This window comes from Ascaphus truei, chromosome 2, assembly GCF_040206685.1.
Source record: "Ascaphus truei isolate aAscTru1 chromosome 2, aAscTru1.hap1, whole genome shotgun sequence".
NCBI lineage: Eukaryota > Metazoa > Chordata > Amphibia > Anura > Ascaphidae > Ascaphus > Ascaphus truei.
Genome location: NC_134484.1, coordinates 382,280,004 through 382,293,873, shown reverse-complemented (window position 1 = coordinate 382,293,873; position 13,870 = coordinate 382,280,004). Strand labels below are relative to the sequence as shown.

General features: G+C 34.4%; 1 protein-coding gene across 3 annotated transcripts in view; it reads right to left on the bottom strand.

Moving 5' to 3' along the window:
• Positions 1-4,688: 4,688 nt before the first annotated feature.
• MACC1 (MET transcriptional regulator MACC1) overlaps positions 4,689-13,870 on the bottom strand; it is a 58,956-nt gene continuing 49,774 nt past the window's right edge. For all 3 annotated transcript variants that reach the window (XM_075587180.1, XM_075587178.1, XM_075587179.1), the window contains 3 exons: positions 11,252-13,299; positions 10,644-10,832; positions 4,689-7,923 (listed from right to left, as the gene is read on the bottom strand). In XM_075587180.1, coding sequence (XP_075443295.1) covers positions 7,708-7,923; positions 10,644-10,832; positions 11,252-13,299 — 2,453 coding nt within the window. In that variant the 3' untranslated portion in view covers positions 4,689-7,707. The remainder of the gene's footprint in view (positions 7,924-10,643; positions 10,833-11,251; positions 13,300-13,870) is intronic.

The window sequence follows — 13,870 nt, the reverse complement described above, 5'->3', positions numbered from 1 at the left end:
TAGATAGATAGATAGACAGATAGATAGATAGATAGATTATTAGATAGATAGATAGATTATTAGATCGATAGATTATTAGATAGATAGATAGATTATTAGATAGATAGATAGATTATTAGATAGATAGATAGATAGATAGATTCATTAGATAGATAGATTCATTAGATAGATAGATTCATTAGATAGATAGATTCATTAGATAGATAGATTCATTAGATAGATAGATTCATTAGATAGATAGATAGATAGATAGATAGATAGATAGATAGATAGATAGATAGATAGATAGATAGATAGATAGATAGATAGATAGATAGATTCATTAGATAGATAGATAGATAGATAGATAGATAGATAGATAGATAGATTATTAGATAGATAGATTATTAGATAGATAGATAGATTATTAGATAGATAGATAGATTATTAGATAGATAGATAGATTATTAGATAGATAGATAGATTATTAGATAGATAGATAGATTAATAGATAGATAGATAGATTATTAGATAGATAGATAGACAGATAGATAGATAGATTATTAGATAGATAGATAGATTATTAGATCGATAGATTATTAGATAGATAGATAGATTATTAGATAGATAGATTATTAGATAGATAGATAGATAGATAGATTCATTAGATAGATAGATAGATTCATTAGATAGATAGATTCATTAGATAGATAGATTCATTAGATAGATAGATTCATTAGATAGATAGATTCATTAGATAGATAGATAGATAGATAGATAGATTAATTAGATAGATTAATTAGATAGATAGATAGATAGATAGATAGATAGATTCATTAGATAGATAGATAGATAGATAGATAGATAGATAGATAGATAGATAGATTATTAGATAGATTATTAGATAGATAGATAGATTATTAGATAGATAGATAGATTATTAGATAGATAGATAGATTATTAGATAGATAGATAGATTATTAGATAGATAGATTATTAGATAGATAGATAGATAGATAGATAGATAGATAGATTCATTAGATAGATAGATAGATAGATAGATAGATAGATAGATAGATAGATAGATAGATAGATAGATAGATAGATTCGATAGATAGATAGATTCGATAGATAGATAGATAGATAGATAGATAGATAGATAGATAGATAGATAGATAGATAGATAGATTATTAGATAGATAGATTATTAGATAGATAGATTATTAGATAGATAGATAGATTAATAGATAGATAGATAGATTATTAGATAGATAGATAGATTATTAGATAGATAGATAGATTATTAGATAGATAGATAGATAGATAGATAGATAGATAGATTATTAGATAGATAGATAGATAGATTATTAGATCGATAGATTATTAGATAGATAGATAGATTATTAGATAGATAGATAGATTCATTAGATAGATAGATAGATTCATTAGATAGATAGATAGATTCATTAGATAGATAGATAGATTCATTAGATAGATAGATTCCTTAGATAGATAGATTCATTAGATAGATAGATTCATTAGATAGATAGATTCATTAGATAGATAGATAGATAGATAGATAGATAGATAGATAGATAGATAGATAGATAGATAGATAGATTAATTAGATAGATTAATTAGATAGATAGATAGATAGATAGATAGATAGATAGATAGATAGATAGATAGATAGATTCAATAGATAGATAGATAGATAGATAGATAGATAGATAGATAGATAGATAGATAGATAGATAGATAGATAGATAGATAGATTCATTAGATAGATAGATAGATAGATAGATAGATAGATAGATAGATAGATAGATAGATAGATAGATAGATTCATTAGATAGATAGATAGATTCATTAGATAGATAGATAGATAGATAGATAGATAGATAGATAGATAGATAGATAGATAGATAGATAGATAGATAGATAGATAGATAGATTCATTAGATAGATAGATAGATAGATAGATAGATAGATAGATAGATAGATAGATAGATAGATAGATAGATAGATAGATAGATAGATTCGATAGATAGATAGATAGATAGATTCGATAGATAGATAGATAGATTCGATAGATAGATAGATAGATAGATAGATAGATAGATAGATAGATAGATAGATTCGATAGATAGATAGATTCGATAGATAGATAGATTCGATAGATAGATAGATAGATAGATAGATAGATTCATTAGATAGATAGATTCATTAGATAGATAGATTCATTAGATAGATAGATTCATTAGATAGATAGATTCATTAGATAGATAGATTCATTAGATAGATAGATTCATTAGATAGATTGATTCATTAGATAGATTGATTCATTAGATAGATAGATTCATTAGATAGATTGATTACACAACATGGAGAAAGAACATCCAGGTACCAGAAAGTCAGGCAAATATACACAGGTGAACGTGAATATTAAAGGGCATATAAGGAGTGAACTCCACAAGGTTCCTAAGATCGATGAAGAAGAAACAGTATACACCAGTTCAAAAAAAGTACACATTTACAGTGCAAAAAAAATAAAATCTGATGTTTCAAGGTGAACTCAGTACCCATGCCCTCTCACGGCGGCCACTGACAAAGTAGTAACCACTTACATCAATGATGTACAAAGTTGGAGGGATGTTTTTCATTGTTATGAGCAGTTACCACATGGTAAATTAACATATCTGATTTTGGTTTTTAGTTTGTTTGTAACACTTTTTGCCCCATTTTTTTCTTCTTTAGATTAGAATATTTTTTAACAGTATTGGAATATTTTGTTGTGGTGGGGCATTGTTCCAGGAGGAGCACAACATGGATGGGGTTGAAGGAGTGGCTCAGTTTGAAGCAGGGGAACCTGGTTCAATTCGCGTTGTCGGCTCCTTGTGACCGTGGACAAGTCACTTTATCTCCCTGTGTCTCAGGCACCAAAAACATAGATTGTAAGCTCCACAGGGCAGGGACTGTATCTGCAAAATGTCTCTGTAATGCGCTACGTAATACTAGCAGTGCTATACAAGAACAAACAATTATTGTTATAATTATGAGGTAGGTGGTCTCCTTGAGAGAGCCCAAGCAGTATCAGTGGAACTCAAGGGGTTAATTACCATATTATACTGTGTATATTAAAATGTGTATTGTCATAGTTTAGTATATTTTTTTATTAATAATATTCTTAACAGCCTATAGCCCTATTAGCCTGCTTTGGCACAGGATAGAAGCATATTTCAGAGAGATGTGTTGGATAGTGTTGGACCGGGTCCTACTTTAAAAAAAAATGGGTAACGGGTACCCGGCCAAAATTAAATAATCTACCCGGCCAGGTACCCGGTTGGCACTTACCTGGGGTGGAGGAAGATGGCGGAGACATCTAGGAAGGTCAGGTCCTGTGGTGGTGGCAGCATCAGCAGTATGTGTGCAGTGTGTGTTCAGCCGGTGCGGGAGCTGCAGGACTCCATAGGAGTGAGAGCTGGGGAACCACGCGACAGCCACCTGTCCAATAGGAACACTTCTGCTCCTGCTTTGGTCACATGGTGCCCCAGCTCACACTGCTATGGAGTCCTGCAGCTCCCGCGCCGGCTGAACACACACTGCTGATGCTGCCACCGCCACAGGACCGCTGCTGACCTTGCAAGATGTCGCTGCCGTCTTCCTCACGGGTCATCCTCGCCTTCCGTCACTGACAGCAGGTAAGTGATGATATATTTTTCAGCTACCCTGACATTACCAGGCGCCGGCTCCACTTCTCAGTTGCTGGGTCCGGGTAATGTCTGGGTAGCTGAAAACCTGGCGGGTAACGCCGGGTACCGGGTAATTCCGGGTACTCGGTACATCACTAGTGTTGGAGCATGCTCTGAAGCTGCAGGTTGGCATGCTAAAGGGGAGGGCCAGCTGGGATGTTTGCAGGGTTAGTAGCCCCTCCTCCCAGGGTTTACGCTCACCCTTTCCCACTTTTAAAAGTAGTAGGTTTTTTTCATTTTGCTGTATGGACAGACCCACTGCGATCATTCTCCCTCAAACACAGGTAAAAGAGAAGGTTCATAGTTGATATGGGGGTCAAATAAGGCTGTAATATTTTTCTTCGAAGGATCTTCGGGAATAGGGCCGTAACACAGCGAAAATAACATTTTCCTGTTTTAAGTATATCCATTTTTCCTGAGTTAACAGAATCTAGCCCTTCAACAGTGTGCTGTAAAGCTTCTCTATTCTACTGTATATTCATTGATGTTATATAAAGGCACTTGGCCTCTACAAAGAACTGAATGTTTATATTTTAACTGTGTACCACCTTTTTACTTATCCCCCTTCAATGCATATTTTACTGTACGGATTAAGCTTCTAAGAACGTCCAATCCTGTATAGAAATATCTGGCATTTCCATTTATTTTTACCTTCTTCTACCACTGCAATCCATGAGAGATTAGGATGGTTCATGCAGACATATTAAGGTTATGGTTGACAAATCTTACACAATCTTATAAAACAGACAAAAACAGTAATGTTTACTGACAGGCCTCAGGCATGCCACCACAATCTTTCTCCATACAGTACTTAAAGACGCAGTTTTTAAACTGCAGATGTAGGAAGAAATAAAACACATGGCTTGTCCGTGGCCATGCAATGCAACCAGTACACATACAGTAAAACAGATAAAGAACACTTTAATGGAGACATTTCAAAATTACTTTAATGTTTTATTCATTTCTTTGGTGAAAGCAGTTTTATTAAATCTTGCTTATGTACAGTATATAAACATTTTGTTGTAATGCACTTTACATAAATATATAACTGTAAAAAGAAGGGAGACAAATCAGTTTAACCTTAAATAACATGCTTAACGTATTTACAAATTTACAAGAAATGTTTAAAAGAAATAAAACGGATTATCAGCATGTCATGGTAACAGCATCACAATAATGATCATTGGCAATATAGTTATATATTAATACAGTAGTACCGTAAAATAAAAAGCTAGTAACATCAGTAAAATGGTTTCATATTATGTACCCAGTGCTTACGGATGTGTCCTGAGTTATTAGTCATGAAAATCTATACAGGGGTCCATGTGAAAATGGATAAGTAAAGAGTGACACATTATGCTTATTTGCATGTCATTACCCAGAATCAAAGTACAAGGATTCCGGGCTCACGCTGTCCCAGATACAGTATCTGTGATAGACTGAAAATCTCTTGCAGCCGTCAGCAGAAGTACTCCACGATCTCCTGTATAGTGAGCCCCCCTAGGGGAGCTCACAATGCGACACAAGAAAGAAAAAACGGAGAGCGAACGGAGATTCAGTATATGGGGTATATACAGCTAGTGGAGAAGCTGTAGCAGGTCCGGACCCATAGAAGAGAGGCTGCTATGTACGCTGTCATTAGTGGAGCAGTGGATCAGTCAGAGAGAAGAGAGAGAGAGAAACGCATTCAGCTGAAGGAGTCTATGGTTCTGGGCCTGCTACATCTTCTCCACCGGCTGTATTCCCGGATCTCCCGGTCCCACTTGCAACCGATTTTTTTTATATACCAGTTGTAAGTTCACTATTGCAGAATTGTTGTGTTTTTTTGTTGTCAAGGGACTTTTTAATATATACCCCATGTACTGAATCTCAGACAGGGTTGCAGACTTGTCTGAGACATGCAAGTGTACCCACAAGTGGTATTTGTATTTGCTTAAAATATGATGTTAATGAAGGTATCCTCATCATGTTTCTTTGATGCAGGATCCTTAAATGGATGATGCTCATTTAAAGGTTTTGTTTGGACTTTATAAAAACTCCATAAAAGCAGGGGAAATAAAGTCTTATTTAATTTCCCTTCTGATTAATGTTTTATGGAAAAACTCGCACAGACTTTACCTAAAATCTGTATAGACAAGGAGATTAAATTAATTAACTAGTGTTTATTTCTTCTGTTTCTATTCACGCTCTGTAAAGCCCATCAAAGTTGAGGAAGCTGCAGATTCCACTTACATGCCCAGCACTTACTTTGCCAAATACATCGGAACATATCTGTATCTGCATATCTGTAGATACTGTAATTATTGCGTTACTTACAGTTACAGTATACATGGCAATCTTGTTCAAAACATTGATCCATTTTACTTTATCCCAGTAATTTGTAAATGTGTATTGTATCAACACTGACAATAACCGATTTAAAAAAAAAAAATCACTCACGACAAAAATGGCTAATAAATAAAAATGTTTCTGGTAAAACAAAACTGCCAGGCATGTACATTTTTAGTTTTGAAGCCAAACATAGAGAGGTAGCTCACATACTGTTGGAGTATCTTTATTTTGTATTATTATGGTTTTACGCACCCCACAAAAAACTGCACTATTTGTCCTACTTTTAAATACCAGGGACAATATATTTATGCCATCTGGAACTCACTTGGCAAGTATATTCACAAATAATTGTGTCTGTAGATAATCCTCACTACCATTTATATTAAATATATTTTTGGGGGGTAAACTTGGAAAGTAATGTCAAAAGCTGGACTGCTGAAATTATTCCTCTTTTGACACATGGCCCAGGTACGCTAAGCTCTATTATGCTATTTCATGGGATGTTAACTATAGGTTGTCACTTTAACGCTAAAACAGTATACACTAAAGTTAAAAATGTAACGTTGACTCACTTAAAAAAATTGTTATAAATAACGTTTGTTAGTGAAAATGATATGAAAATGAGTCATAATCATAAGCATACATTAAGCATTCTCTTAGCACTTAAGTTTAAACACTAGGGAATACCTTTAAGTTATTTCAAGTCAAACCTAAAACTGGGGTTATTCCCATACAGAAAGTGAAATAGGTCTTGAAGAGGACAGAATACCAAGAATAGATTAACAAAAATAAACTTTTAAAAATATTAACCCATGCCTAGCTGGTCACTTGGGCAACTAAGGGGTTAATATTTTGAAAAGTTAATAACCGTTTATTTCATTATGTTTTACCATCTATTCTTGGGATTTTCTCCCCTTCTTTCCCTGTTTCAGAGTCTGTATGGGAGTAACGTCAAAACTTTAGTTACTGTACATTGCGTTATTTGAATTTAACCTAGTGTTATCATCTTATTCTAATGAGCTCAAGTTTGACCGTTATGTTTGTAGATAATAAACTTGGTGAACAGGGCATTAACTCAGGGAAAATAATGTCCCTTCGTGTTTCGGGTGGGGTCACATTATTTCCCCTTATTTAACGGCACGTAGTGAATCTGGGCACTAGTTGTTCATTTAAAGTTGGTATGAAAACAAAACAATAGCTTTGTTTGTATAGCTGTTTTGAGATTTTTTCAATGTCAAAATCTCTGGTCCGTCCCCCTCCTTATAATATCAAAAATAAAATTACAATATTAGCAGCTGGAATTGCTGCTTTAAATAAAGAGTGTTGAAGGCAGCAACAATGAACATTGAGGTACAAGTCATCCTGTCGATGTACAATACGGCTTGATTTGCTATAAAAACTGCCCACCTGATTGTTATTGACAAAGATATTAGTTAAACACAAAAAAATATTAATTCAATTGCAAGGCAAAAAATAAACAAATAAAAACAAAAAGTCACACTTATTTTGGCAAAGGTAAATGGCAGTACATTGGTTTTAAGAAAATGTAAAGAACATTTCACTCAGAAGGCAATACAGTACATACATACATACAGTACATACACATACTTTTCACAGATCTATGAGAATATAAAAGATAATCACTTCATAGTCCCTCTTCCGATCTAGAGAAGGCAGTCATTCTTAATTTCTCTAAGCAGTTCACAAAAATGAGAGTGCCAGTTAACTCTCTCCACTGTCTGGTCACCGGATTTTTCATCTTATCCAATGCACAGTGCAAGTCTTGCAAAACATCCCTGTAACTGTCTCCATAGTGAGCTCCCCATGTATACAGGAAGTCAAACGCAGGCTTCCACATCATCTGGAATCAAGTTTAAAGAGTTAATTGATTAATGCAATACTTGCTAAAAGTTAAAAAGGACCTTGTTTAAAGTGGGACTATTTCACCAAAAACCAGTACATTTTTGAAAACAGTTATCAGAATGTACTGTATGTAACTCAAATGTGAAAAAATATGGGGAACCTCTCGTATCACATGGTACAAAAAAATAAAAATGCTCCTTTGCTATAAAATCTATTTTGCTAAATCTTAAAGTCCTCTTTAACCAGACAAACTTTTTTATTGTCAGTAAAAAAGTGACAAAACCCCTCCACCATACAGTGTATAGCAAATAAAAATACTACTTGTGAGCACGTACAAGTCTCAGACAGGTCTGCAGACATGTGAATGTGTTCACAGGTGGTATTTTTATTTGCTGTACAGTCTTCTTTAATATTTCATAAAAGTAATTATCTTCAAACAAAAGTCAATAGTTTTGGAAACACAATAAAATAACACATATGCATTCTGTAATAAAACTATAAAAATCATTTGGAAGACCTATAGTTTTGATCCCATTTTCATCATTATTTCTACTTCTTGACAAGGCTTAACGTATCAGAGAAATATATCAGACAAATAACTCTCCTTGGCCAATATTCACGAAAGGGTGCTAAACTTTTATCATGTCTTAAAGAAGCAAACTCAGCAATATGTGTGTTTTTTTGTTGTAAATAAATCAGTTCTATAGTATTAGATAATATTTACTAACTTTTTTATTTTTAAATTCAACTGTTAATGCCAATTTTAATGAGTTTTAATATAAGCATCCTTTGATTTTGATTTGAAACTAAAAAAGCAACCTTTTAGTGATTTTGTTGATCGATCAGGGGAGAAAAACTTATCGACAATTTAGTTAATTGGCTTTCAATAAGGGTAATCAAAGGCTGCATACAATATATATTTTAAGCTGCTTGGATTGGATTTTATTAATTTGAATGCGAGCTCCGGTCTGCAAAAGCATTGCACACTTTAGTGAATGTACAGTAGGCTTTTGCTCCCAGAAAAGGTTTCCAAAAGAGGGACAGACAGAACAATAAAATCAATACAAAATCAATTTATGTTTAAACAATTGTTTTAAAATAACACAGGATTTCCCTGTACATTTTTTTCTCAAAATGTAGACTGATTATATTAGAATTATTAGGAACACATTTTCCAATATTACTCGATATTAACCAATAATGGCTAGGTTTCAACTGAGTTAACTCCTGTGTTTCTCTCAGTCCTCTGACAAAAGACTTCTACGAAACATCAACGGGTTATGGGTTAAGCTTGATTCTTCTATATAATTAATACCAAGATTAGAGATGGGCGAATCCATCGAAATCCATTTCCCGGATTTTTCGTTAATGTAACCCCCAAAGACGATTTTGTGGTGTACAATCCGTAAATGGCTGGTTTAAATCCCCGAGGATTCTTCCAAATCTGCCATTGGATACAACCGGTGGATGGATTTGTAGAATTCAATCCGCGGATTCTACAAATCCATCCACGGGGTTGCGGAATCCAGGGAGTGTATGGTAATAATAATAATAATAATAAAATATCCGCAAAACGCGAGTCGTCCTTTTAGACATTGATCCGCTGAAATTTGTGCTCCAAAGAAACCGGCCAATCCGCTGCGGATCCACACTCACAGAAAAAAAAATGTGCCCGTTTCTAGCCAAGATAGACATTTTAAACAGGAGCATCTTTCTTCTGTTTCCTATATTGTACCCTGTTTGCATCAGCTTGTGTGATATGAGAAGCAATATAATAAAAAGACATCATGCACATTATGATTGATTGAATCAAATTATGCATCAAGGGATGTAATTATTCTCCCTATTATCTGTAGCCAAAGAAATTCAGCTGAGCTTTACAGTACGTGTTATTATCTTATTCAATCATTTACAACTAGATCAAAAGTCAATACAAATTGTGGAACCTATTCTTGGGCCAGTGAAACAATGGGTAACTATTTTTTTTAATCTGGCACAAATTCATGTTTGGTCAGAAAAATTATATCCTTACTTTGAAAACAAAATCTTTTATATTTGCCACCCAGCTATTTTGTAGGTGCATGCACCGTACAGCCTGCCTTAAAGCAGCAATCTCCCACCAGAAACCTACGAGTTTATCTCAGGGGTGGCCAACTCCAGTCCTCAAGAGCTACCAACAGGTTAGGTTTTCAGGATATCCCTGCTTCAGCACAGGTGACTCAATCAGTGGCTCAGTCACTGTGCAGGAAGCAGGGATATCCTGAAAACCTGACCTATTGTTGGTCCTTGAGAATTGGAGTTGGCTACCGCTGCTTTAACTCATAATATGCTGGTATATTGCTCCCTCCTTGGGGATGTCCTGCTTTTCGTTTTTTGTTTTTAAAAAGAAGAAAATATTGAATGTTCAAAAGCATGATTTTTTTTTAAAACTCTATCTTCTGAGGTTACCATAGGTTGTCTGACTTCACTAGGCTCTTGGGGAGCTCCATCTTAACCAACCAGACACTTCATATTAAAAACATCTCCGTAACAGAGCATCAGATAAAAAATAAATACTGTATTGGAAAATGAAAAAAGACCAATTAATGTTAAAAAAACAAAAAAAAATGTTGGTTGGTGTAGATTGCTGCTTTAAGCATGAATGTATTATTTTTATTTTCCTGTGAAAATTACAACATACAATTTGTTTCAGTGTACTGTACTTTTCTGTAAACATACCTGTAAACTAACTTCTCCTGTTTTTCCTTGATGAGGTATTTCATATGCTTCAATTTGTTGCCTAGTAAGTCTGGCCAGTTTCTCCGCTAGCTCTCTCCAACGTACACCTAACTGTACAGCAGCAGTCAAAATAACTGTATCCTGTGTAAGACGAGCCACTAAGCCCTGACAATCCATCTTCAAGAGGCCCTGTATAAACAAAACAGAAAATCAAACCAAATAGGAGTTAAAAAAAAAATATCGGTTTATTTAGTCGAGTAATCCATAAAGGTAAAAACCTTCACATAAAAATAATAATAATAATTAAAAAAAAGTTATTTACCGGAAATGTTATGGACAAACAACAACTATATTTGATTAAAATAAGGTTGTAACATGTAACAATTAGGTTGTAACATGTAATGTTTACTATTGGTAAGTCTGCTAAGAATGATGGTGTATTTATGTATACAACTCAGCATTAAAGCTTTGATTGTTATTTCTTTACATGATCAGTAATTTGGTCATGGTTCTCTTTTCCAAAATAAAAATAAACAAATCAGGTTTAAAAAAATACAACTCAAGTAAGTAACATATTATCAGTAAAGCCTTAGTATACCAGCACTTACCATAATCAGCTCATAATGAAATCTTTTCTTTTTGGAATCAGCATGACAATCTTCCTTCAACTTCTTCACCACAGAAGACACGCTCTCGGATTCCATTTCTGTAGGTGTATGACTGAGATCATCTAGTGACAAATGTGAATACCCTAGTACATCAGCGAAGCATCTCCAGTCATAAACATTCTCAGACACAAGGGAAAGCACTGATGAATATATGTAGGTCAGTTTTTTAAATGGCAATGCAATTTGTTCCAACAGCATCTTGGTTGTAAATTGTACATCTGAAAAATCGATGACTTGCTCTTTGGAAATAATCTTGACATTTTTGCAGTGTACAAGGCCGACCCTTCCTCTCAGGACTCCCACGTACCACTCTTTAATTTTGGTCTGACCAATAGCTTTTACTTTATCGTCACCAAGAAGTGCTATTGTGTCTCCTTTAAAATATTCGAGTAAGTAGTCAATCTTATTTTGGCGCAAAACTGTTTTTAAAGTCACACCAAAGAAGCTGATCTGTAAAGTCTTATCGTGAAACTTAGGATATTTTATAGTATTTAAAAGTGGCAGAGGGGCAGATTTAATCTCTTTGCGTTTCTGCTGACGAATTTGATTTCTGGGCACGCAGTGTACTTTGGGTGCAGAATCAGGAGTTTTTACACGGAACTCAGATACCAATAATTGTTGATTATCCCTAATCTGAACCATGAAAACAAATGCCTGGATGTCTCCACTGCCATTTAATGAAAATGGAAATTGTGTGTGAATCATTTTTCCCGTTCTCAACTGTTGCTCCTTTATTTCATTTTGGTTATCCTTCGAATTCACTTCAAAATTTGAGTCAGTCGAAACAAAACAAATGGCTAAATCTGTTAGCTTATTAAGCACCAATTGATGTTTTCCCCAAAGCTGAAAAACAACTGGTGGCATATTTTTCCCACGTTTTTTTATATCGTCGACTCTGAGTTTTTCTGGAGTATAGTTGTGCCCGAAGACTGATAAAACAGTGGTGAAAGCTGGATGAATATGCTTTGGTCCATAAATTCCCACAGTTAATATTTTATGAATGTAATCATAAACACTAGTAGCTGGATACTGAATAGCTTTGGCCTGTGCAGCAGTTACTATGTATGATACACGGCTCAGGATGGGCAACTTAATTTGTACCGTGTCAAAGTAAACATAACCATTTGGAATTTTTTGAAAAGGACCTTCTTTGTTGTTGCTGTAAAAAGTTGCAATCTCAGTCATTACTTGGCTGTAAGGATCCTTCTTTACCTCAACAGCTATTTTCATATCCAGCAAGAGAGTCTCTACTGTGTTGACGTTGCTTAGTGTTATTTCCAGAACAGGACTAACAGTAGTTGAAAGGTTATTGTTGAGTGAAGCTGGTGAGTCGAGAATCGCTCGTAAAGAAACGTCCTGAAATTCCCCAGGAGCCACATGACCTTCAGGAACATGGACAGTTATATCAGAATTAGGAAGCTGCACAGAACCACCTTGATGATCTATTTTACAAACTATGTGAGTATCAGCCGCTTGTGTTTGTGCCCATCCAGGGCTTTGACTCATTACATCCAAATCAAGACAAGATCTTGTTAGTTGCCTATGGCTCAACCATGCCATTTTATAAGCTTCACGATCATCCCGAAGCCATTCTAAATCAGGAGCCAGAATCTTCCCAGTAGTGGAACGGTCTTGAACATCTGATTGTTTGCCTTCTAAAACATCCAAGTCAGAAACACTCTTAGATCTTGCAGATCTCCAAGTAGCAGACTTCTTTAATAGGTAGTCAATATCCAGTTCATCCCCTGAAGAAGCATATGAATTTCTGTTTTCCGAATCTCTAAACAACAGAAAAGGATCTTCTTTCAAAATAGAAACATTAGCATTACTCTTTGAACAAGTGTTAGCTTGAACCACATCATCAAGGAAGGGGTTGGATTCAGAAAGTCCATTCCAGAAAGGGTTTGTAGACTTTGAAAATATCTGGGAATGATTTTGGAACACATCAGACCAGTCAATAAGCAGGTCAAACTCCTTTGCCACATTATCTGCAAAAAAAATGAAGGTATTATAGATATATATTCAATTAATTTGATTTCAAATTATTTGTAATTTGAATGCTATGAAATTATCAAACTATTTCTACAGTTGTTTATTACAGATATAAATAAAAAAAATTACACTAGATACATATCTGCAAAAAACTTTTTAATTTATATGATCAATTAAGACTTCCTCCCTCAGCCCAAAACTTTTAAAAGAAATAAAGGTAAAATGGGAATATTTGAAAAAGTTTGAATATGCAGAAGCTCCAACCTGAGATGTTGAGTATGACAATAATAAGACACTAATGATTTAAGATTTTCAATTACAGATACCGTAATTTGATTAGTAAATTCAGTCCAAATCTGCAAAAGATTCTGAGTTGGCAAATCAAACTGATTTGTATTACTTCAAACAATTATACTTTATGTTAAAACTTTGGATTCTCTCAAGAACATAAAACATTAGGAGACACTTTGTCTCCTAATGTCCTATGACCTTAACAACTGTAGTTATCTCAAATAGTATTTTCAGAATTTGAAAAGGAAACTGAGAAACAGCAAATGTGAGTTTAGG